This window comes from Leptosomus discolor, chromosome 1, assembly GCF_034619465.1.
Source record: "Leptosomus discolor isolate bLepDis1 chromosome 1, bLepDis1.hap2, whole genome shotgun sequence".
In the NCBI taxonomy this organism is placed as follows: domain Eukaryota; kingdom Metazoa; phylum Chordata; class Aves; order Leptosomiformes; family Leptosomidae; genus Leptosomus; species Leptosomus discolor.
Window position 1 is genome coordinate 217,627,587 of NC_141391.1, and position 24,491 is coordinate 217,652,077.

The window sequence follows — 24,491 nt, forward strand, 5'->3', positions numbered from 1 at the left end:
CGGGGGGGGGAAGCACCCCCCTCACAAAATGGCTGCGCGGCTCCTTTAAGACGGCCTGGCTCAGCCCCCCCCCCCCCCGGAGAGGGCGTGGCTTAGAGAGACGGAAGGCGCCCAGCGCCGCCAAGAGCGTAGGGGGTTGAGTGACAGGGCCTCAGCCCAATCAGATGGCAGAGAGTGAGGCGAGGAGGCGGGCTTTCCGGCGGGAGCTCCCGCGGCGGTGCGGCTCGAAGGGAGGAGGGGGGCGACCGGCGGCGACATGATTAAGAAGTTTGACAAGAAGGACGAGGAGTCCGGTACGGGGCTGCTGGCGGCGCTGGAGGGAGCTGGGAGCGGGCTCAGGGGAGGGCTGTGGCCTGACGGGAGCGATCGTTGCGCGCCCGGTGCTCGCCGCGGCCTGGAACGGCCGCTGAGGTGAGGGCGGGAGGGAGGAACGGCCGCTGAGGTGAGGGCGGGTAATGGCCGCTGAGGAAGGAGGCCCTACCTGCTTTGCGGTGCCCCGGACCTCCCTCGGAGCCTCCTGCGGCCCTTTGGGATGGTCCGAAGGCTGCAGGGCCCGCCCCGGGCCCGTGAGGCCGCGCTGGGAGGGAACCGGTTCCCCCAGCCCTGCGGGCTGCGGCTGGGTCTCTTCAGGCCCCCCGCTGAGGTGAGGAGGAGCGAGGCTTGCAGGGCTGGACTCGGGGTCTGCAGCTCAGCCTGGGGCAGCAGCCGACCCCACACGCAGACCATAGGGTTTGGGCTGTGTCAGGGGTGGTTGTGTTCAGATGCCCGGCGGGCGGGGAGAAACCCCATCGCGTTAGGCATAGATGTGGTGAATGAAGCCGTCGCCTGCGTGTTTTTGCTCCACAAAACCAGCTGGAAATGAAGTTCAGGTTGCCTGTAGTAACTGGTGCTGCCTTGAATTGCCAGTTGCTGCTGCTCAGAGGTCTGAGCTGCAAGATGTGCCTGGCTGGGTTGAGTTTCATTTCATTCTCTTGTTTCCTTCTGTTTGGAATGTGGGAACTGAAGAATAAATGAATGGAAAATGAAAAATTAGAGCTGGGGGAAAAGGGTCAGAAGCAGTAGTGAGGGTTTAGAGGGATTTATGTGTCTGTAGCAGTGGCTCTGAGAGGTGGTTTCACTGTGAATGTGGTCAGAAGGCTGGTCTCCTCTGTATGCTGCTGAGAAGTATCACCTCCAAGAAATGAATTCCTCCCAGCAGCTGGATCTGGGCTGTTAGACGGCTGAGAAGTTACAGTATGGAGGTAGCCTAGTGTAAACGATTTTGTGATGCGAAGCTGACGGGTTGTCTTTGGAGTTTGCTGAGCAGCTCATTTTAGTGGTGCATTGGTCGATGTACTTTGATTTCAGATCCTGAGCAGCAGCTCTGTCCTGATGCCTCCAGCGCTCCCTGTGCCTGAAGGAATAAAAATAAAGGGACTGGGGGAGGGGGGAAAAAAGGGCAAGTAGTTTTATGTAAAGGCGAACTTACTAGTAAACACTTCTTCCTCATCTTCTAGCTATTTGAAAGTGCTCTCCCCCACCTTTTTTCTTCCTCGGTAACTCTAAATAAACAAGAAAGTGCATTCAGAGCTGTTGATAGAGAACATCAGTAATGCCAAGAGGGATGTGGCATTGAGGGGGTTTTGTAAATTCTAGAGGCCGGTCCTGCACGTTCACTTCTGTTGTTATTTTGTGAAGAACGCATGTCCTTAACGGAGAGGTCTCCTTTGCTCCTCAGGTAGTGGCTCTAATCCTTTCCAGCATTTGGAGAAGAGTGCTGTGCTTCAGGAGGTAGGGATAATCCTCGTATAATGCTGTTTAACTCTTTTTTTGATCGGTGTAAGGCTGTGGGGAAGTCTGGGGAAACGTGAATAGCTGAGTTCATATAGTTAATTTAAAATCACAGGGTGTGTAAATGAAGTACCTGCCTCATTACACTCATTAACACGCCATGTAACGGGTTCTCCTGCTTCTCTTTGTGTACTTCAAGAGAGGTTGCAAGTGGTGAGGCTCTTGTCGCCAAATAATGGGGATTTTTAGAGGGGTACAAAGAGCTTTAAGTAGGCGCTTAACGAGTTCAACGTTGTGTTCCTGCAGACTAGTGCGAAGTAGCGTTTGGGCTACAGATGCTGTGGAAAGAATTAAGTTGTTTTGCTTTTATTTTAAAGCATTTTTGCTTTAAAATACTTTAAAATTCAGTTTCAGGTGGTAAACTGAATCGTTGTCCTTTGCTCAGGTTGCTGCCCGGCCGGCAAACTAAACCTGCATGAGCTGAATGACAGGAATAAGCTCGTTGGGACGCGTTTTTAGAATGAAAAAAGTTGTAAGCTGCTTGGTTGAAAACAAATAGCTTTACTTTTGATGGTGAAAGTGAAATTATTACTGTTGGGTCACGCTGTAATACAGTATTTACGTTGTGTTTGTAGGCCCGGATCTTTAATGAGACCCCTATAAACCCACGAAGATGCCTGCACATCCTTACCAAGATCCTTTACTTGCTGAACCAGGTAACGGTTATCGTTTCTTCCCAACCAGAAGAAATATTCCTGAAGCTCATTTCTGGTAGTTTTTGTTATGAAAGGAGTTTTATACCTCTCCACGTAAGGAGATCAGAAATGGAGTGTCGCTGCTGTAGCATTGCGTTATCCCCTCCGCCTTGGCCCCTAAGGAGAGCGAGGTGTGTGTCGCTGAAGCGAGGGTGTGGGTTGGTCTGGGATCACCACAGCACTTAAAGTGCAATTAAAAAGCCACTTGCCTTTGCCCAGCTCGAGTAGGATTAACAGAGGTGAGGTAAGAACGTAGGCTGGGAGGTGGCGAAGTGGAAGGTGTCTTTCTGCGTGGAGAGAAGTTGGAAGCGTGATAAGGAAGGAGATTTTCTTTAGGTGTCCACATAGATCAGGTTTCCTGCATGTCAGGTAATATTTGCCATAGGGTTACGATCAGATAGGAGGGGCCTGTGCTGTTCAGTCTTAATTGGCACCAGGCAGCTTCAAACAGATCCCTTTGAAGCAGGGGGATCCTTCTGGTTAACAAGCATGACGTAAAAACGACTGCTGACACGCTAAAGAGGGACCACAAGCTCCTTGTCAAGCTGTCCCATCGCTGGACTGCTGGGGATGGTGTTTATATTGAAACCAGGTCAATAACAGTGGTAAACTTGGCGTGGAAACACGAGAAAAAGTCTTCAAAGAAAAGATTTCTTTGCCTGTGAGCAGGTGGTATAAGTGGGGGCTGGAGGTTGGACGTGGCTGGATGGTGACGGGGTTTTCTCGCTGCCTTTGTGCTGTTTTCAGGGTGAACACTTTGGAACCACTGAAGCCACAGAAGCTTTTTTTGCAATGACCAGATTATTTCAGTCTAACGATGTAAGTGCTTGGTACTTGCTGCCTCCCTGGTTTTGCCTGGATTTGCGGTAATTCCAAAACAGTTGGATGTTGGGACGTAGGAGGAGGGCGAGGCGAGTACTTCAGAGAACACAGGAGCTCTGCACACCGAGTACTCGCTGAAGGCAGTTGGTGGTTTGGAAACAAAGGGCTGAATAATGACGTACGGTTCCTTCTGCAGATTGGTTTTGGTAGTGGTTTGTTGGGTTTTCTTCTGAATTGAATTACTGTTGGAAAGAATGTGAATAATGACAGAAAACCTTAATACACGAGTCAGTGTAATTTCATGACTGTTTCTTACACTTGCAAATAATCCCCATCTGCTGAATTCAAAATAGAATTTAAAAGTTGCCTCTAGATCAAATACTGCCGTTGCCAAAACAACTGGCTCTGTTGGTGAATCGGCACGGAGTTGAGGGATGGGAACACCCTAAAAAAGCTGGATTAGACTTTGGGCTTTGCTCAATGTGAAGTCCTTCTCTGACCTCTCTTGCAGAGAGCGTAGGAACTTGGAGAAGTGTGCTTCATGCGATGGGGGTCTCTAATTTTTGTTAAAAGTGAACCAGCACTACAGTTTTTTAGAGATTTGGCCGAGGAAGGTTGCACACGTAACTGTTTAAAGATGGAATGAAAATTTCAGAAGAAGAGTGTTAACAGACCTTTCTCATATCATAGGGTGTGGGGTTTTTTTAAAAAAAAAAGTAAATATATAATTTGCCTTCAAAGCACCAAAGTTTATTTAACTTTTAAAACTTCTAGGAAGTGTTTATTCCTAGTTGCCATTGAGTTTAATGTTTTTTCTGCAATACGCTTTCACAGCAAACCCTCAGGAGAATGTGTTACCTTACTATCAAAGAGATGGCCAATATTTCTGAGGACGTCATCATCGTCACAAGCAGGTAGTAGAACCGACAGAAGACACAGGGTCAGAGCTCTGAAACGAGTAGCTGCATCTGAACGTTTTCGTTTTGGCCGCTCTGGTTTTCTGTAATTATGCTTTGTAAAGGGTATAGCAAGGGAAACCCAACTGTTCCGTGACACAGGGCGTGTGTCACCGTAGGAGATGCTTTGTAAGCTTAGGAAGTGTGGGCTGGACGAGTGGCCAGTGAGGTGGGCTGAGGACTGGGTGAAGGACAGAGCTCTGAGGGTTCTGCTCAGGGGGGCTGAGTCCAGCCGGAGGCCTGTGGCCAGCGGTGTTCCCCAGGGATCAGTGCTGGGGCCTGTCCTGCTCAATACATCCCTCACCCACCTGGATGGAGGGCCGGAGCGTGGCCTCGGCAGATTTGGTGACGATAGGAAGCTGGGAGGAGGGGCAGATCCAGCAGAAGGCTGTGCTGCCCTTCAGCGAGACCTGGACAGGCTGGAGAGCTGGGCAGGGAGGAACCAGATGAGGTTTAACAGGGGCAAGTGCGGGGTCCTGCACGGGGGCGGGGGGGACAACCCCACGCACCAGCACAGGCTGGGGGTCGACCTGCTGGAGAGCAGCTCTGCGGAGAGGGACCTGGGGGTTGTGGTGGACAACGGGATGACCACGAGCCAGCAATAGGCCCTTGTGGCCAAGAGGGCATCCTGGGGTGTATGGAGAAGAGTGTGGCCAGCAGGTCGAGGGAGGTTCTCCTCCCCCTCTGCTCTGCCCTGGTGAGGGCACACCTGGAGTGCTGTGTCCAGTTCTGAGCCCCCCAGTTCAAGAGGGACAGGGAGCTACAGGAGAGAGTCCAGCAGAGGGCTGTGAAGATGATGAGGGACTGGAGCATCTCCCCTGTGAGGAGAGGCTGAGGGACCTGGGGCTTGTTAGCCTGGAGAAGAGAAGACTGAGAGGAGACCTTATCAACACGTATGAATATCTACAGGGCGGGTGTCAAGAGGATGGGCCCAGGCTCTTCTCAGTGGTGCCCAGTGACAGGACAAGGGGCGACGGGCACAAACTGGAGCGTGGGAAGTTCCACCTCAACATGAGGAGGAACTTCTTTACATTGAGGGTGACAGAGCCCTGGCACAGGCTGCTAGGAGAGGTGGTGGGGTCTCCTTCTCTGGAGACATTCCAACCCCGCCTGGGCATGTTCCTGTGTGACCTGCTCTGGGTGGTCCTGCTCTGGTAGGGGGGGGTTGGATCAGGTGATCTCCAGAGGTCCCTTCTAACTCCCACTGTTCTGTGAAATGTTGGGGACAGTTGTTAACGCTTTTCTTAAACTCTAGGCAAGCCTCTTGCTTTTTATCAATCAGTTGCTGCTTGGTTTTCTTGGGGTTTTGTTTGGGGTTTTTTTAATTATTGCTGCTTGATGGTTTTGTCTAAACTTAGGCTGCGACTTGTGTTTCGCTGCTCTGTCAGAGCAGTTAGGGAAAAGCAGAGCAAAGTTCAGTTCCGCCTGCTAACTGAGCTATCAATTTTTTTGACCACAGGAGAGACGTTACTGTAGTTGTGAGCGCAAAAACTGGCTCTGTGGCACGTGCCAAGTGGTTGTTTTATTTTACAGGTTTTTAAAGCTGTTCAGCAAACTAAACTTTGCTGTTATCTAACCCCAAATGTCATGTAGTAGAAAGAAAAACAACACGAAGAAAGAGAATGGCTCAGCTAAATAAACCAGGCCTTATGGCAAAGCAATGTTATGGACTCTGCATTTTCTAATGATCTGTATTTCCACAGAATCTGATGTTAATAACTTTCAAATAGCTAATTACTAAGAAGTTGTTTCTCACCGATACTAGAGCTTAGCAGTCGTGTGGGAACAGCTAAACGAGGTGGGGGTGAATGTCACAAAAAGGACCAAGACGTGGAGATACCAAAGAAGTGTTAACAGGTTTGCCTTTGGTTGTTTTAGTTTGACCAAAGACATGACAGGGAAGGAAGACGTGTACCGAGGCCCAGCCATCAGAGCGCTCTGCAGGATCACCGACGTGAGTACGGATCACACCCCCCTTGTGGGAGAGGGAGTGAGTGTATTGAAGAGAGGAAAACCTGCTCTCTTGCAGGGTGCGTTCTCAGAGTAGCAACGGGAGGGCGGCTCTGGAGCCCTCTGCGGATGTGAGGAGCTCTCTGGAGCCGTAGCGCTGCAGACGTGGAGTTAGAAGGCGGGAGGTTTGGAGCTCTGGGTTCTGATCGGGGGGCTGCTTCGCTGGAGGCTTCGATGCTGGCATTGAGCCTTCAGCACTGGGCAGCTGATACTCACGGCTCCCTTGCAGAACTACGTGTTCTCAGAATTACCTCACCGTTTTTTTTGTTCCTGAGGGCCTTTTGAATACACTATGCATATATTTTTTGCCTTTTATGCTCTGCCTCCGAAGCATCAACGCTTTCCCTTTTCCCTTTTGTAGGGTACAATGTTACAAGCCATTGAGAGATACATGAAGCAAGCCATCGTGGACAAAGTCCCCAGCGTGTCTAGTTCTGCGTTGGTGTCTTCCTTGGTAAGTAAAGCAGTAGATTGTTGTAAATCTGGGCTTTGTTTTGTGGCGGGGAAGGCTAACCTGCTGCATTTGTAGCTCTTTGTTTTGTTTTTTTCTTCATCTCCTTTTCCTTTGAGGTGACTCTTCTTCATCTCCTCACTGGAAAATAAACAAAAAATAGTAGCTATGGAGTTTCCTTTGTCTCAAGCAGACTGTAGCTTCTCAGACTCCTTCCTTAACGTTCTCTTGCTTTCGGGTGCATCAGCTGTGACAGCTTTAAGTGCAAAGTGCTCAGTCAGCTCTCTGGGCAGTTAGTGTAGGACGTTAATTTCTCTGGGGAGGGGCCTTGTCTGTTTTGAAGAGTCAAGCACACTAGTGACGGTGAAAGTGCTTATCAGTTTGGTGAGAGTAAGTAGAAACAACCTGCGCTGTGCTGTGGAAGAACATTGATGACTGCAAAAGAGCCTGTGGGTTCTGTAACAGGCAATAAAAGCATCCTGCTTTGTGCTCTGCAAAACACAAATCCTGCCCTGGTGAGACCGGCATTCGAGATTATCTTTGCCAGTACGTAGTAGGGAGGGTAAGATGTTCCCTGGTTTTTCCCTTGTTTAGGAGAAAAGGCTGGAAAAGCTCTCGTTGGGTTAATATTTTTATCAGAGAGGAGACTACAAGTGAGAGCGTGGTAGCCTGAGACTGAAGGAAACCAGTGGGGTGTAGGTGCGTAGGATAAAGAGACTGGCTGCGTGGGTAAATTGAGAAGGCAGAGCAGGAGGGCAGAGGTCCAGCTGATGAGTTGGAGCTGAGCCTGTGTTGGTACAAAGAAAGCTGCTGACGACAGAAGCCTTCCTGCTGGACTAACAGGTGAATTGGCCTGGTATTGTCTTCTGTCCTGTTGGGACGTAAAAACCCTCCGAGTTCCTTTTCTCAGTATGGAAACAAGTGCATCCCTACAAACGATGCGTTCAGGAGTTATTCTTTGTGACCCGTAGGATGCAGCAACACCCCAGATTTGTCTCAAATTCTTTCAACTTAAAAACTGAAAGCAAGGCTGGTGGTGCTTCACTGTGCTTCTAGGAGTTTGTCTCAGTTTGTGGCTTCTTCCAGCATATGAAGAAGATCAGTTACGACGTGGTCAAACGGTGGATCAACGAAGCTCAAGAGGCAGCTTCGAGTGACAACGTCATGGTGCAGGTATGCGTGAGGGTGGTTGCCCCAGGAAGCTCTTAACAGACCTCAGGGTTAATGGTGTTCTGGGGGTTCTTACAATAACCTTAGAGAAAGTAACTGGTTTTCCTTTTTCCCTTATTCTTTGAAAAACAAGACTTGTGACTCGAGGGAAATGACTGTTTCAAAAAAAAGTATGAGTTTCTCCGTGATCCCAGGGCAAAATTCTTAATGAAGAGCTGGCACTTTAGGGCAGTCCTCTGCCCTTTCCCTTCTAACCTTCTCAGAGCTGGGGCGGCGCTGACCGTTTTCAGGTTTGAATCGTGAGTTTTCAAAAAGCTTGAGAAATTCTCTCGCTGCCTCCCGGAACACCAGCATCTTTTGTCTTGGCCTTCAGAAAATTGGCCACCAGACCCCGAGATCAGCCCAAATATCAGCGAGATATCCATATTGGCAAAATCTTGGCGTGAATCTTCCAAACAGCTGGGGAAATGAACGTATTCTGTATGCTCAGCCAGTGTTACAGACTAATGATCAGAAACAAGGCTGTAAAAACAGCTTTGTTCTTGCCCACTTAGCTTCACTGAGCCTTGCTGTGAATCAGTCTTAGGGCAAAAAAAACCTCAACAACCCACAACAAAACAACTTGACGAGCAACTAGAAATGTTCTTTTGTGCTTTCACCGTAAATGCCGTGGGGATTTTCGTAAGGTCAGCTGTCATCCGAAGGCCTTGGGCTATCCGCGATGTTGCGTGGGCTAGGAATGCAAGTGTTCTTGTGCAATATAATTTAGTAAGCTGAAGCCTTTGAAGTCCTGACATTTAATGGGGAGAAAAAGGAGTAAATTCATTTTGTGGCTCTCTTGATCTTCAGTAATATGTTGAGGCCGTCTTATGGTGGACGGGAAGGGGAAGGAAATCCTGCAGCTCTTTAACTTGTCATGAAACGGGGATCCTTTGAGGTTAGAAGGCATTTCTGCTAGGAAACAGCCCTCTTTTATGCCTTTCAGTCTGGCTTTTCCATCTGCAGCGTGTATTCAATACCTGCGCATCTCTGTTTCTGATTTCCTAGTATCATGCTTTGGGGCTCCTCTATCACCTCAGAAAAAACGATCGCCTTGCAGTTTCCAAGATGCTGAATAAATTCACTAAATCCGGATTGAAATCCCAGTTTGCGTACTGCATGCTGATCCGAATTGCCAGCAAACTCTTGAAGGAGTCTGAAGAGGGGTAAGGAAGAGGCAGCATGTGAGTTACGAAAACAGTAGCTAGAAAAGTTGCATTTTTTATTTATTTTTTTTTTTAAAAACCACGGAAATCTGCCCGCAGACAGAACTGTGGTGTCGAACCGCAGGGAGAAGCAGAATGTTAGACTGAACGGGGCGGTGGTGTGGGGGGCCGTTGTGTGGTGGGGTTTGGATTGTTATTTTTCTTTTATATGTAGCCATGAAAGTCCACTGTTTGACTTCATTGAGAGCTGCCTGCGGAATAAGCATGAAATGGTGATTTACGAAGCTGCTTCTGCCATCATCCATCTCCCAAACTGCACAGCCAGGGAGCTGGCGCCGGCCGTTTCAGGTGGGTCGTAGAGTCCTTTGTACCCCTGGTGCGGCTGAAGGAAAGGGCGGGAGAGCACGTTGGAGGCTGTACAGCATCGCTAAAATATTGGACTCAACCCCTGAGTGTTCTGAATGTCCCCAGGTTAGGGGGCTTTCGGATCCCACACGCATTGATCCCTTTTCCCCCCTTTCATTTTGAGCTTTAGAGAGCGGGCACTAGAGGTGGCACAGGGCAGCGCTTGCCTTTTTCCAGCTGCAGGAACTTGGGGTGAGAGGGAAGGTAGAGGAGAACTGGATAGCACAGATGCAAACCACCTGTTATTGATAGAAGATGAAAAACGGGAGGTTATTTTTTAACTAGCTTAGGGATAATTACGGACAGAGCTGCAGGAATATTTAGCGGCGTTGAACGAGGGTACGTTAGACTTTCCTCTCTGTTCCCTGGCTTTGAAAGAAGCCATATCTGGTTTTTCCGCTGTGGTGAATTCTGATTAAACTGTTTGCACCTCTCAGTATCCCTTTCTTCACCTGGTGTGGTCGTGAGGGCTCTCACCTTCTGCTTCCCAGACGTTACAGGTGCCTAGAGGGGCAGTAGGGAAGTGGGTTTTGTTAATCAGTCTCTACTCTGTAACATTTTGTTGTGAGTTACTACTTTTGATGATTTTTTTTTTTTGAATTTTCAGTGCTGCAGCTTTTCTGTAGTTCTCCCAAACCTGTCTTGAGATACGCAGCTGTACGGACCCTTAATAAAGTGAGTGCTTCCAGAACCTTCTAAACAAGCATAAATCTCTGAGCATCAGAGGAAGCCAGACTTCAGTGCCCAGTGGTGTGTTACCTAAGTAGAGCGACTGCTCTTGTGGCTATGGTATTTGGAAATACTCTAGTTGCTGGAAAATTGGCTTTTCCATGCCAGATCTCCTGGTGTGACAAACCTTTCCTGCCCTCAAGCTACGTTTGCTCGTTTCTGGACCGCGGGACTGTACCATGCTGCTGTTTGGTAACTCGTGAGCTCTGTGCTGTAAGGAAGCAGAGTCATGGATATTTCCTACCACAAAAAGTGCGAGGAGGATGTGTGTGAAGGAAATAACGTTCTGGTTTCAAAGCTGCACACTGCAGCAGAAGCAGTTTGTGACTGTCAACCCCAGGAGCTGTAACTTAGAGTTAGTTTGAAACGCTGAAACAAAAGAACCTGAGCTTTGCATCCTGCCAGCAGTCACGTCGTGTGGGTTTAGTTGCAATCCTTGCAGAACCGAGCAGTACTGGAGGGGAGGGGGAAGGCTTTGATCCTTGCCCCATCAAAAGCTTTGAATCGTAGGATGTTATTGCCCCCGTATAATTTTTGGAATCGCTTCCTTTACAGGTGGCCATGAAGCATCCTTCTGCGGTCACTGCCTGCAACCTGGACCTGGAGAACCTCATCACCGACTCCAACCGCAGTATCGCTACCCTGGCCATCACCACCCTGCTGAAGACAGGCAGTGAGAGCAGTGTAGACAGGCTCATGAAACAGATCTCCTCCTTCGTGTCAGAAATATCAGATGAGTTTAAGGTGTGGCATTGGAGGCCTCTGCTCTTTCCAACTGCAGGTTTTTTTCCCATTCTTGTTTTTTTTTTTTTTAGGAAGCTTTTCCCATTTGTTAATCCTTCAGTGACTTAGTCTGATAGAGCAAAGCCAGCCTGAAATTCAGAAGGTGTAGCCCTCTGCTTTCCAACTCCAATATACCTTGTCATTTCCTCCCACCGCTCCAAGGAAGGATAAAGGTCGTTCCGTAGATTCCTGGTTCCTGTGCAGTATCCTGCAAAACTTTGTACTGCCCTTCTGGTTGCATCTTTGGAGAGGAAGAGGGATTTTTAACTGTTCTGATTGAGTCTCTATCACTTCAGTCTGATATGTAGGTAGGAAACAGTGTGAACTGTCATTTTCTGCCGAATTTGTCAAGTTTAGTCACTATGAGCTCAGCTCATCGCTTAGTTGAGGATGGTAGTTCGCTTGTACCCGTCCTTTTTACACCATGGAGTTGCCTGGAGCAGCGTAGCGTCTCTGGACAAAGACCATGACCACTAGTGTACGGTGGTCTTAAGTTTTTATAAAAAAAAGGGAGTAAGTATTAGGCCAGTTTAACATTGCAAAGAGTTTTAATGACAAAATGTAACATTGCAAAGAGTTTTAATGACAAAATGTAACATTGCAAAGAGTTTTAATGACAAAATGTAACTAGTTAAGTTAGGATTAAGGTCAGGATCATCACCGGGCAGGAGGAGGGAGGCCGCTGAATTAGGGTAGCCCATCCTAAATACAGTCCCTCGAGCAGAGGCAGGCCTTGCAGCGTGCTAGCACAGCATTGTAACCTCCCTCATGCTGACAGTCCACCACCTCATTTTGTCCTTGTACATGAATTTAATCTCTCAAGGTGACAAGTGGAGATAGTGAGAAGCCTGTATTGTATTTTTTTTGGGGGGGGATAGAAAAATAAATGCACGTGAGTAACGTCCTTCTCTGTTGTTTTGCAGGTAGTGGTCGTACAGGCTATCAGTGCTTTGTGCCAGAAATACCCTCGGAAACACAGCGTCATGATGACCTTCCTCTCCAACATGCTCAGGGACGATGTATGTGAAACTTTCTTTCCGTAGCTGTTGGCAGGGAGCTCTGATAGATGCTATGAAGGATTTTCCTGTCTTATGTCCGTGGGTACGCAGCAGTGGTGGGGCCTGACTGATTACCAAGACCTTGTTTCTCTCGGGGGTCAGACCTGTCTGAAACGTGCTTTAGGAATTAGAGCTGGTACATCCAAAACTGCTCCGCAGAGCTGCGCAGATGGTGGTGTTGACGAAAGGTCTCAATCACCACAGACTTATCTATACGGTTGCAGAGAAGCGGACACTTCGTTACGGCAGCGCTGGGGAGCACGGGGGATGGCTCCACCTGACGGGCTTCCAAATTACACAAAAAATTCAGCATTTTATATCCTTTTTCTGCCAAGTCGTGGTCTTTAACATCAGCATGAATGTTGTGCCCGTGATTAATTTTGACATTTACAATGATTGGTCCATGCTATTAACTAACTTCATTAGTATTCCTATACTAATATAATCATTGGTTATCTTACTGATCAAGGTCTCTGATATACGAATTAGGATGGGGAGGAGGTGAGGGTCTTCACCTCAGCATTCCTTAGTTCCTCTGGTTTCACCCCATAAGATAAGAAGACACGCCAAGAACGGGCACTTTCACTCCCCGTCTCCTGCCTCCCTGTTCTGTTCTGGACAACTTCCCAATGAGCAGCAGCTTTAGCTCTGACCTTCTTTGCAAGGCAGCAGCTGCTGTTTCGGAGCATCAGGGAGGTTTGGGGTATTTCTTACTACAATGTAAACTAATTTCATCAATACATAGCGTTAGTTATTCCTTAAAGCAATTAAATCGTTCACTAAAAGCAATTAGTTATCAATGAAAAGTAATTATCTATTCAAAATCCAAACTTGATTATAACAATGGGTCAGGGCGGGCCTGGGAAGACCCTGTCAGGTCACCCAGCGATCTTTTCTCTTGTTTTTTGTTTGTTTTTTTTTTTTCCTCAATGGAAAGAAGCAATTGAAGCGTGAGGGGAACTGAGCAGCCCCACGGTCTGAGCTCTGCCTGCCGGGTCAGCGTCCTTGATTTTCCTTTCCCAGGGTGGCTTTGAGTACAAGCGAGCCATTGTGGACTGTATAATCAGCATCATTGAGGAGAATCCTGAGAGTAAGGAATCGGGCTTGGCTCACCTCTGCGAGTTCATCGAAGACTGTGAACATACTGTCCTGGCCACAAAGATCCTGCACCTGCTGGGGAAAGAGGGGCCGAGGACCCCGTCCCCGTCCAAGTACATCCGCTTCATATTCAACAGGGTGGTGCTGGAGAACGAGGCTGTGAGGGCTGGTGAGTTCAGCTCACGGGCTCGACGGCTTCACGTCTGAGCTCGGCGAGAAATCTCGGGGCTGCCACTGGGTTTGGGGGCGGGAGGCAATGGTTCCTCCACAGGCTCTTTGGTTCGTCAGCTGTGAAGGTGGTTTTTGTCCTTAAACTCACGTCGTCTTAGCGGCAGGACGGGGTCCTCCTGCTTCACAGAACGTAGGCAATATGTTAGGTTCTGGTCCCGTCTTTGAGTGGCTCCTAGGAATTGAGAGGTAATAGATGAGGAGGGGACACTGCTAGCTCCCTGTGTGATATAATTGTCTGCTGTAGATTGTCATCTCTTTCTGTGGAAATCTGCCTCACACAAGATAAGGATTCCTCCTTGGAAGCGTGTTGCAGACTGATCCTTCCTTCCTGCAGAGCCTTTTAGAGCGTTCGGCCTATTTTCGTACTTGGGACTTGGCGTTGGAGCGATACTGGCATTGGCCTGATCTCTCCTGCCTGTTAGAAGAGGAAGCACGGGGGGGGGGAGAGGAAGCACGGGGGGGGGAGAGGAAGCACGGGGGGGGAGAGGAAGCACGGGGGGGGAGAGGAAGCACGGGGGGGGAGAGGAAGCACGGGGGGGGAGAGGAAGCACGGGGGGGGGAGAGGAAGCACGGGGGGGGGGAGAGGAAGCACGGGGGGGGGAGAGGAAGCACGGGGGGGGGAGAGGAAGCACGGGGGGGGGAGAGGAAGCACGGCGGGGGAGAGGAAGCACGGGGGGGAGAGGAAGCACAGGGGGGGAGAGGAAGCACGGCGGGGGAGAGGAAGCACGGGGGGGAGAGGAAGCACGGGGGGGAGAGGAAGCACGGGGGGGAGAGGAAGCACGGGGGGAAGAGGAAGCACGGGGGGGGAGAGGAAGCACGGCGGGAAGAGGAAGCACGGGGGGGGGGAGAGGAAGCACGGCGGGGGAGAGGAAGCACGGGGGGGAGAGGAAGCACAGGGGGGGAGAGGAAGCACGGCGGGGGAGAGGAAGCACGGGGGGGAGAGGAAGCACGGGGGGGAGAGGAAGCACGGGGGGGAAGAGGAAGCACGGGGGGGGAGAGGAAGCACGGCGGGGAGAGGAAGCACGGCGGGGGAGAGGAAGCACGGCGGGGGAGAGGAAGCACGGCGGGGGGAGAGGAAGCACGGCGGGGGGAGAGGAAGCACAGGGGGGGAGAGGAAGCACGGCGGGGGAGAGGAAGCACGGGGGGGAGAGGAAGCACGGCGGGGAGAGGATGCACGGGGGGGGAGAGGATGCACGGGGGGGGAGAGGAAGCACGGCGGGGGGAGAGGAAGCACGGCGGGGGGAGAGGAAGCACGGCGGGGGGAGAGGAAGCACGGCGGGGGGAGAGGAAGCACGGCGGGGGGAGAGGAAGCACGGCGGGGGGAGAGGAAGCACGGCGGGGGGAGAGGAAGCACGGCGGGGGGAGAGGAAGCACGGCGGGGGGAGAGGAAGCACGGCGGGGGGAGAGGAAGCACGGCGGGGGGAGAGGAAGCACGGCGGGGGGAGAGGAAGCACGGCGGGGGGAGAGGAAGCACGGCGGGGGGAGAGGAAGCACAAGGAGCTCACAAACAGAGCATGGTCTAGATTGCATTTGGGTTTTGGTGGCGATTCTTTCGGGCACACTTTCCTAAGGGTGACCTGGGAGCACGCAGAGAGCACCCGCTGCCTAGAAACTTGGTCACTGTGAAAATACAGATTCTTTTTTAACCACCAAGGCCGTAAAACTTGTCCTTCCTTGTCAAGCTTTCTCTTCTTTCTGTGTGGAATTTCTTCAAGCTGACGCTGAGCTGAAATCAGATGAGTTTGGACAGGCGGCTCGAAGTGGTCGCTGAGGGATTTTTGGCTCCTCGCGATGTCAGTGGATGCGGTGTGGCCCTGGCCACCACTGGATGCGTGTCACCCCTGTCTGTGGAAACAGATTTATCTGAGGGTGTGAGCTACAGCTAATGGCAGGGGGGCCAACAACTGGAACAAGCCGTGGAGCTTGAACTAACCTCATCTGATAGAGAGTTCTCTCAGAACAGAGATGCAGGGCCGTGAAGCTGATCATGTTCTGTTAGTCCCTGGCACAAAACTGTTTCCATTTGAAGATATGGAAATAGTTTAGGCTTTCCATGACACTAGAAGGTTCGTGGTGTGGAAGTGAAAACTTGTGTAAATTGGACCCTCGGGGCAACAGTGCGCTCGGTGCTTTGACTCGTGACTGTGTGGATGTGTTTGCAGGTAGCTTGGGCATCTCTGACATCTTCCCTCTTTCCTTCTCCAGCCGCCGTCAGCGCGCTGGCAAAGTTTGGTGCCCAGAACGAGAACCTTCTCCCGAGCATCTTGGTGCTTCTGCAGAGGTGAGTGGGAATGGCTGTGCCCGTGCCGAGCTCGGTGGTGACGCTGGGCAGTTTGGCGCCGCAGAAGAAGCGCTGGGGTGGTCACAACATCCCAGTTGAGGAGGTGGGAGATGGCTGACTTCCAGCCCTCCTTGCTGGCCGGAGGAGCACAGCACGGCTGGAGATAAGCAGATGAAGGATGCGATTAGTCATGAAAACATCCAGTCCGAGAATGTTCTGCAGTGGGTAATAAATCTACAGTGGTTTAGTACTTTTTTTTTGCATCCCTTGAAGCAAGAAACTCTATCGCTGTGTTACTCATAAATAACTTGTGTGTGTGGTTGAGTAGCGGTCTCGGGTCTTCCCATTTCACAGGTTCGTGCCTTGTTCAGACCGTTCAACCTCCTTAAATGGTCTGTACCATCAATGTGGACGCAGTTGTAGAGCCCAGTAGTGTAAACCTGCACCATGTCTGTGGTGAGAGGAGTAACTCAGAGATGAAGTGCTTCAGGCAGAAGACAACCTCAGCGTAGGTGCAAGTGAATTACAACTGCAAGAAGTGACTTGAGCAATGCGGGGAGGGAGGGAGGTTGGTTGCCAGGAGGGAGAGAGAATCTCTTTCTAAACCACCTGCTGCAAACGACAAAGTGGGTGAACGCTTGAGCACGCAGCCGTTTTCCCAGTCTGAAACAGAAAGCAGCTTTAACATGGTTATTTTTGTAGTCTTGTTTCTTCTGCTTTTGGGTATAAGCTTGAAGTTAAACATATGACTAGGATTTTTTGCGTAATTTGAAGACCTGTTGAGGGAGCTCAGGCTACCACTGCAGTATCAGGTCCAGTCTTGTCAGGGCCGTGTCTGGCTCGGCTCCCGTGATGGCCTGAGCTGGCTGACTGCTGGCCTCTCGTTCCCCAAAACAGGTGCATGATGGACAGCGATGACGAAGTTCGGGACAGAGCGACGTTCTACTTGAATGTCCTGCAGCAGAGACAGATAGCGCTGAATGCTGCCTATATTTTTAACGGTCAGTGACGGAAAAGAAAGAAGTCTGAGCTGTTCTTTCACATTATGGGTGGGCTTTGTTGCTGTAAGAATAGTTTTCTATCATATAACTCGGGTCAGAGTAACTAGAAAGGACAGAACTCTGTGGTTTTCCCTAGCCCTGGTGCTTTGCTGGCTGAGTGGCAGATTTAGCAGAACATGAGAAGGGTTGTCTGGGCGACGGAGCAGGAGCACGGGCTGGGATTTTCTTCAGCCTTGCCTCTTCTTTCACTTGGGACAAGTTTCTTAACCTTTGCTCTGTCTTCTTCCTTACAAAATGATGACAACCCGTCTGGTTGCCAGGGCTGGTTATAAAATGTTTTACAGTCTGTAGGTGAAAATTCATGCAAGCAGAGTATTTAATGTATTTAAGACTGTTGCAAAGGACTTTTCTTGAGTGAACTGTTTAGTATCTCCCAGAATGGTGACTTTCTGTGTCATCTTCATAGCAGTTTTTTGTTCTATCCAGTATCTTGAAGTACTTGGTGTGTGTTTACTGAGAAAGGAAGGTGCTTTTATCAGTTTTTATTAGCCAAAGTCCAAACCGTATCTATCTAGCTGTAAGCTCTAGATTCCTCACAAGTTTTTCTCTGCAACCTGAACCAATGGACAGGCTACAGAGAAGAGCTCTTTAAATAATCTTCCTTGTTTCTCTCTCAAGAGAAACCTAAATTTTTCAGACTTACTGCTTTTGGGGGCAGCAGGCAATCCAGAATTCATTTGTGAACCCCGTATCGGAGAGTTCCTGCTCTTAAAACGCGATTTTTCCGCCCGCACTTCTACTTTGCAGGGTTGACTGTTTCTGTTCCTGGTTTGGAGAAAGCCCTGCACCAATACACCCTGGAGCCTTCTGACAAACCTTTTGATATGAAGACAGTTCCGCTGGCCACCGCACCCATCTTTGAACAGAAAGCAGGTACCGCTCGGGCTTCGTTGAAATAGGCAAAGGGGCGTTCACGGTGCCCTAACGACCCTCGACGTCGGTGACTGGCTGCCCCCCTCGTAGGGTCAGGCCGAGCCCGGGGGTGGCTCAGCTGGATGCCCTGCAGGTGACGGTGGTGCCGGCTTGGCAGAAGCCAGCCTGCCTGATCCTGAGGGATAAAGGAAGACGGCGCTGCCTCCGAAGGAATATGGGTTGGCCAGGATGTTGTTGGTGGTTCTGCTGGTCTTGGTATCCGAGACGAGTTTGTACGTCGTCAGAATTTATTAGTTCACAGGTTATTGATAAAAGGACGTTCCAGAAGCGCTTGGCTACTTCCCTGGCTTGCTTCCACGTTCTTACACAACTCTTGCGTTTTGACGTTGCGCAACATTTTAAGAAAAAGTTTGGGGTTTTTGGGGTTTTTTTTACCCTTCTGCTCCTTCTTCCCGCTTTTTTGCTGGTTATTCTGGATAAAGTGTGGTTTCTTCATCATTACTCGGCTATGTCGGCTCTTCTGGCCTTACAATCCAACGCTGTCTCACAGAAAGGGTATTTCACTGTGCGTGTGAGGAACCAGGCTGGCGATGGTTTGCAGCAGAGCGTGTGAAACGCTACGGGTTAAGGAGTTTTCAGTGGAGATTACAACAGCATTTAAAACTCCTGCAGGGTGTAGTTGACGAATGTCTTTGCTTTTGCCTTCCCAGAGATTGCCCTCGTGACCAGCAAGCCTGAGAAAGTCGCTCCTTCGCGTCAGGATATATTCCAAGGTACGAGAGAAGACGGGTGGGCCTGCAGCGCTTGAAGTGCTGGCAGGATTGCGGCGGGTCAGGTGGGAGCGAGGAAGGAGCCCGTCACGAAGCGCCCGTCACCTTCTCTTCCTTCCTGCGCAGAACAACTGGCAGCTATTCCCGAGTTTAAGAGCTTGGGTCCCTTGTTCAAGTCTTCGGAACCAGTGCAGCTCACAGAAGCAGAAACGGAGTATTTTGTTCGTTGTATCAAACACGTGTTCACGCATCACATCGTTTTCCAGGTAGGAGAAGTGACGCGCTTCGTGCCGGGGTGCGGCAGGGGCTGGCCCTTAGCGAGGCCTGGCTGTGGCCTAAACAGTGTTGTTGCTGTGCTCAGGAGAAAACAGCTTTTCTCTTAAGGGAGCTGCACGGTAGAGTTAAGAGGGTGTGTGCTGCTTGCCTCCATGATGAAAAAAGGATGGAGGTTACGATCCCATCCGTTACAGAATCCTGGTAAAATTGGAGAGAAGGGCTGTTCAGTGAGAACGTTGGGCTTGGTCAGAGCTGTGGGATGGCTGTTGTGCGCCGTGGAGTATCGTAGCCGATGCAGAGGAAAGGTTTGTGAAGTGTTCCTCCTGCGTTCGAGTCCTTTCCAATTTCTTCTCCTGCAGTTTGATTGCACGAACACGTTAAATGACCAGCTGTTAGAAAGAGTCACTGTGCAGATGGAGCCCTCGGACGCTTACGACGTGATCTGTTGCATCCCAGCGCCCAGCCTGGCTTACAACCAGCCTGGCATGTGTTACACCCTCGTCCACATTCCCAAGGATGACCCCACTGCAGGTACCCGTTGGGAGGGGGTAACTCCACATGACAAAATCCCTCCAGTGAAGTTTTTGGGGAACACACAATAAAATGTTTAAGGCGTAGGATTTGGCGAGCGCGTGGTGAGGTTCCAGCGCTGTTTCTTCCTCGTGTGTTGTGGGTTTTAAGGTAGAATCTGTGTTTGTGCAAAACAGCATATGTGCTTTTTAAATCATCAGTGGTATTGGGTGATTAAAAATGGGGTGTTAAAGAGGATTGGAGAGCACGCAGGTAACAGAGGAAATGGGATTTGCTACCTTGAATCGGAGAAAGGAGCATGTTGGAAAACGTGGGTGTCGGTAGTGTTGGAGAACAGAATCAGCAAAAGGAAAATGGAAATAGAAAAAAAAAATTAGTAGTTTGGGCGTCTACATAGTTGACTAGTGAGATTTTTCCTCTCTTTAGAGAATTGGAAATGTAGGAATGAGAGACTTTCTTGGGCATAAAACTTCCCTTTCTTGCTTTTATTATTCACATGTAAAAGAAAATCCGTTGGATTTGCAGTCGGTCTAACGTGACTGAGCTCATCAGCAGGGTGGATTTCTTGGTGTTGCTTTAACGCTAGGGAAGATGAGAACGAGGCTGAACTTCCTGAGCTGTGGTTTTGGATCACAATCCACTTGTCAGAAGCCCTTGCAGAGTTCCTTCTGATAGCTAGTGCTGACTGGATCTCCCCGCAGCTCTGTGCCAGTCAGTGGGCCTGTGCTTCTGTCACAGGTTGAGGCTGGGCCGGCCACTCACGAGTGACAGACGCTCTCTCTGAACCCCTCTGCCCTCCCAGAAGGGAAAAGGAGAGAGAACAAGGGAGAGAGACTTTACGGTTTGGAAAAGAAAACTGAAACAGCTTTAATGGAACAGTATCAATAAAAGAAAAGATAAGAATAAGGAAATAACGAAATATACACAGTATGTACAAATAGATACAAACCCAACACCAAACCCAGCTCCCCCCACCCCGATGACGACACGTCCCCCCCACGCTGCGGGGCTGGCACTGGGGCAGTCCCAGGCCGGACTGGGCAGCCGATGGAACCGGGTGCAGGAGCTGGACTCAGGCCCTGGATTCAGGGACGCACGGGGCGGGATGGACGACAGAAGGACAGACAGAGCCCTCCTCAGGTGTCGCCATCGAAGAAGAGAGATGGACCCTGGTGACCCCTCAGCTTTGCACTGACCGTGCCGTCCGTGGGGTGGAACACTCTGTGGGTCAGGTTTGGGTCCCCTGGCCGGTTCGCTCCTCCCTGCAGGGGCGGCCTTTTTCGGGCTGGGGACCCTTTTCCCTCCCGGCACCCCAACATGGGGTACAAGACTCAGCAGTGGCCTTGGTGGCTCCAGGAACAAGGACAAGCCAGGGCCTCTCTGCAGCCCATCCCTTGGGGCTGGCTGTGACCATCAGGGGTTGGCACTGCTGGAGCAGTCGCTGGCTGGAAATAACGTGCTGCTGGTTCAGAAAGCGCAGGTACTTAGACTGAACTGAAAAGTTAAAGCACTAAACCAGAATTAGTTGTGATTTAGCCCAAACCAGGACAGTTTCTTACAGCCCTGGCGTGCTACTTTTGTGAGATCCTCCTTCATCTTAAAGTTGGGGGGTGGGGAATTTTCGTGTGAGGTTGAAAAGTTGTCTGACCATGTCTGTATCTTCTTCCTGGTCTCTTTTTTGGGGGAGCGAGGGCTCAAGCAGCAGAAACAGCACTACTGACCTACACAGGCTTTTTCTCCTCTCCTTAGTTGCGTGTACCTTCAGTTGCACAATGAGGTTCACCGTTCGAGACTGTGACCCAAACACGGGCGTGCCAGAAGAAGATGGCTACGACGATGAATACGTGGTAAGTCCAGGACTCGTGTTTCCCTCCTCGCTAGTTCTGAATACCCGTGGTGGCCGTCGGGCTGACAGCTCCCTCTGGGATCTGAAGCCAACAGAAGAGAAGGGCTGGCCTGCCTGAAACACCGTCTCCAAAATACTGTGGCTTGTAACCTCAAATCTTTCCCCAAAACCTTGCTTCTGCCAAAAGCTCGTTTAGCTTTAGTGCCCTCTGGAGATAGATTTGTGGGGACAGACAGACAGCAAGGAAGAACTTCCACTGTCTGTTCTCAGCTCCGCGACCCCATCTTTCCACCCCAAGCGTTTGCACTTTTGTTTATTGTGTTTGTGTTATCGATCACGGAAATACAAGTCAGATCTCAGGAAACTGCCTGTCTTTTGGGCTCGGAGGAAGTAAAACCTTCTGGGTTCTGAGAAAGTCCCTCAGCTGCCCAGTAAGGGCCAGAACGGGCTTTGACTCACAAAGTGATTGCCCCGTTTTCTGCTCTCCTTTAGTCTCTCTTGAGTTTTTCTGTAAATGTTCTTAAGCTTTACAGATGAACACCATAAATACTTTTTTTTTTTCCCCTCTCCGCTTTCTAAGCGCTATTATTTAGGTGCTGAAGTTAAAGCCAGGCCTGCCACCGTTGTCTTGGCAAAAGCTGCTGTCTCTCCTTGGCTTTCTTTCTCTCTCTCTAAGATTAGGATCGTTTCTGTAACTGGCAGCTGAAAAATCTCCCTTGCTTTTCTGTCAGTTGGAAGATTTGGAGGTGACCGTGTCTGACCATATTCAGAAGGTTTTAAAGCCAAACTTCGCAGCTGCATGGGAAGAAGTGGGCGATGACTTTGAGAAAGAAGAAACCTTCGCCCTTAGTTCGATTAAAACCCTGGATGGTGAGATGATCTCTCCTCGTTTATTGACGACCCACGTAATAATCCTGGTCAATCTGCCGTGCAGGGGATGTATTTCGTGTGGTAGGAGGAGAATTTTGGCGCTTTCCAACGTGCTGTTAGGTCCCAGCAGCGAGGCTTTGTGTTGCAACGTTGGGATTGCAGTGAGTGGAAGCTTGGCAGCGCTCTTTTGCTTGAGGCTGGCTGAAGGGCGGGGAGCGTGGCTGGGCTGTCAAGACAGCAGCAGGGCCGTGGCGAGGCAGGTGTGTTGGTGGGGCTGCAACCAAGATGATGAATGGAAATGGTTCAACCACGTGGGCGCTTAGAGAACGTCCTTTAATTGCCAACTAGTTCTCACAGAAAGCTTGGCACCAACCTAGAGGTAATATTTCTTCTTCAATTTCTGAATGCAGAAGCCGTCAATAACATCATCAAGTTCTTGGGCATGCAGCCCTGTGAGAGATCAGATAAAGTGCCAGAGAACAAAAATTCTCACACGCTCTGCTTGGCTGGTAAGTGTTCGTGCTGTTGAACTCTCCACGTTTCCATGTCCCCACAGATTTTTACCGAAGGGAAATGGGTTGGGAGATTCTGCTCTTATTCCAAGAGGTGTTGTTTTTTTTTTCTCTGTAGAAAGTTGAATGCAGCTGGTGCTACCTTGGAGCCCGCTGTCGTGGGTGTACTCAGGCTAGGCTCTGTCTCTCTTTCTACCTATGGGAACGATAGAGAATCCTTTGAATGAAGAGCTTCCAGTGCAGACCTCTCGCTGAAATCCTTGCCTGAGGTTGTCTCGGAAGGGGCTTCCCAGGACCATCCTGTTTGCAAGTTTCTGTCGCTAAAGACACATCCTGAACTGGTGCACAGTGCCCACAGCTTCTCGTTTGGTGGCTGTGGTCCAGGGATTGTGCAAAGCCTGGAAGTGAAGTGCTCTACAAAACTCCGTTGCAGTTATTAAAACAAAACTGCAATGAACGAGACAGAAGGGTCAGATCTCTATTTATTTTAGGGGCAGAATTGGTAACTCCAGGTATGTTGAAGGGGGACTGGAGATGGCTCGTCCTGCAGTCTGAACTGCCTCCAGGAGCGCCACGTCCAAGCCCTCTAGTCAAAGTCTGCTTTGGTGAGGCCACACCTCGAGTGCTGGGTGCAGTTTTGGGCCCCTCACTACAAGGACACTGAGGTGCTGGAGAGGGTACAGAGGTGGGCTGCCAAGCTAGGGAAGGATTTGGAGCAGGTCTTGTATGAGGAACAGCTGAGGGATCTGGGGGTGTTCAGCCTGGAGAAGAGGAGGCTGAGGGGAGACCTCATCGCTCTCTGCAACTGCCTGAGGGGAGGCTGTGGTGAGGGTCGGTCTGTTCTCCCTAGTAACAAGCGATAGAACAAGGGGAAACAGCCTCAAGCTGCACCAGGGGAGGTTCAGGCTGGATATGAGGAAGAATTTCTTCACTGAAAGGGTTGTCAGGCCTTGGCAGAGCCTGCCCAGGGAGGGGGTGGTGTCACCATCCCTGGAGGTGTTGAAGAGATGGGTAGAGGCTGTACTTGGGGACATGGTTTAGTGGTGTTGACAAAGGTTGGACTCGATGATCTTGAAGGTCTCTTCCAACCAAAGCTGTTCCATGATTCTGTGACTATTCCTGCTCAACGGTGAGGGCACTGAGCCGATGGACTGTGCCTTCACTGCAGAATTACAGTACGTGTTCCCTTCTCGAACTAGAAGCGAGCTTCAGCTACCCCCTTTCTGGTTCCTACCTGGTTTAAGTCAGCCTGGCCCTCCAGCAGCACTCACTGGCTCTGCTTCATTAGTGATAGTATCTGCTGTCTTCAGTCTTGGCCTCGAGCGTAGGGGATTTGCTGGGGTTAGTTGGGTTTTTGGGGTATTTTTTGGTCATTCCGCCCCCCCCCGCCCCTGCAACTGGCCATAGACTGAATCTGTCTTCCACTCACCAAGTTGTTGGCTCCTGGGTTAGGACCGGATCGCTGAGCCTCTCTTAAAGTCACCTCTCAAATGTTGCTTTGTCCCCAGGCGTGTACCGAGGCGGCTGCGATGTGCTGGTAAGGTCGAGGCTTGCGCTGGGAGATGGCGTGACCATGCAGGTGACGGTTAGGAGCAAGGAAGAAACGCCTGTCGAGGTCATCCTGGCTTCCGTGGGCTGAGCCTTACAGCCCATCCACTGTGGTAGAAACCTCCTTTGCAAGTTGTGTATTTACTGGATATCAAGCAGGCTGTCTGTCCTTCTGCATGTAGTTTTTATTCCTCAATTTAGTAAATATTTTGTATGATGTTGCAGTAGCTGAGGGGCTGGCTGGTGCCGAGCCTTTCCCCCGTCCCTTCCCTCGTCGTCACTTACACGTTCTCGTCTAACTTATTGCATTTCTGGCCACTTGCGGTAGAGCAGGGAAGATAAAAGAGGCAGGTGGTTCAGAAAATGGAATCAGACTTTTGTCAAAACTGATTTTTATTAACGGAAAATATACACTGGTCCAACTGGTGGAATTCATATGAATCGCTGTTAATAAAATAGAAATTTCTTGTTCTAATTCTG

At 50.2% G+C, this 24,491-nt stretch overlaps 1 protein-coding gene across 3 annotated transcripts; it reads left to right on the forward strand.

Annotated features, from left to right (window-relative positions):
* Nucleotides 1–217: 217 nt before the first annotated feature.
* On the forward strand, nucleotides 218–24,486 carry COPG2 (coat protein complex I subunit gamma 2). 3 transcript variants are annotated; one of them, XM_086481109.1, is made up of 24 exons: nucleotides 218–293; nucleotides 1,718–1,770; nucleotides 2,406–2,486; nucleotides 3,273–3,344; nucleotides 4,182–4,261; nucleotides 6,182–6,257; nucleotides 6,675–6,767; nucleotides 7,851–7,937; nucleotides 8,982–9,139; nucleotides 9,354–9,487; nucleotides 10,152–10,219; nucleotides 10,829–11,017; nucleotides 11,980–12,075; nucleotides 13,138–13,381; nucleotides 15,649–15,724; nucleotides 16,622–16,725; nucleotides 17,533–17,658; nucleotides 18,369–18,431; nucleotides 18,555–18,694; nucleotides 19,064–19,235; nucleotides 20,985–21,082; nucleotides 21,813–21,951; nucleotides 22,362–22,460; nucleotides 23,972–24,486. In XM_086481109.1, the coding sequence occupies exons 1-24, from the start codon at nucleotides 257–259 to the stop codon at nucleotides 24,100–24,102; spliced, it is 2,616 nt and encodes an 871-aa protein (XP_086337235.1). In that variant the 5' UTR covers nucleotides 218–256; the 3' UTR covers nucleotides 24,103–24,486. The 3 variants fall into 3 exon arrangements, with proteins under 3 accessions (XP_086337235.1, XP_086337242.1, XP_086337250.1); XM_086481116.1 differs by lacking the exon at nucleotides 23,972–24,486 and adding an exon at nucleotides 22,582–23,306; XM_086481124.1 differs by lacking the exons at nucleotides 218–293; nucleotides 1,718–1,770; nucleotides 3,273–3,344; nucleotides 4,182–4,261 and having other exon boundaries at nucleotides 2,451–2,486.
* The last annotated feature ends 5 nt before the right edge of the window (nucleotides 24,487–24,491 follow it).

Bases quoted from the DNA above. Each gene is read 5' to 3' on its own strand.
- COPG2 (XM_086481109.1), top strand. From the start codon at position 257: ATGATTAAGAAGTTTGACAAGAAGGACGAGGAGTCCG. The intron at 4,262-6,181 runs GTAGTAGAACCG...TGGTTGTTTTAG, and splicing joins GTCATCATCGTCACAAGCAG to TTTGACCAAAGACATGACAG. The intron at 19,236-20,984 runs GTACCCGTTGGG...TCCTCTCCTTAG, and splicing joins CAAGGATGACCCCACTGCAG to TTGCGTGTACCTTCAGTTGC.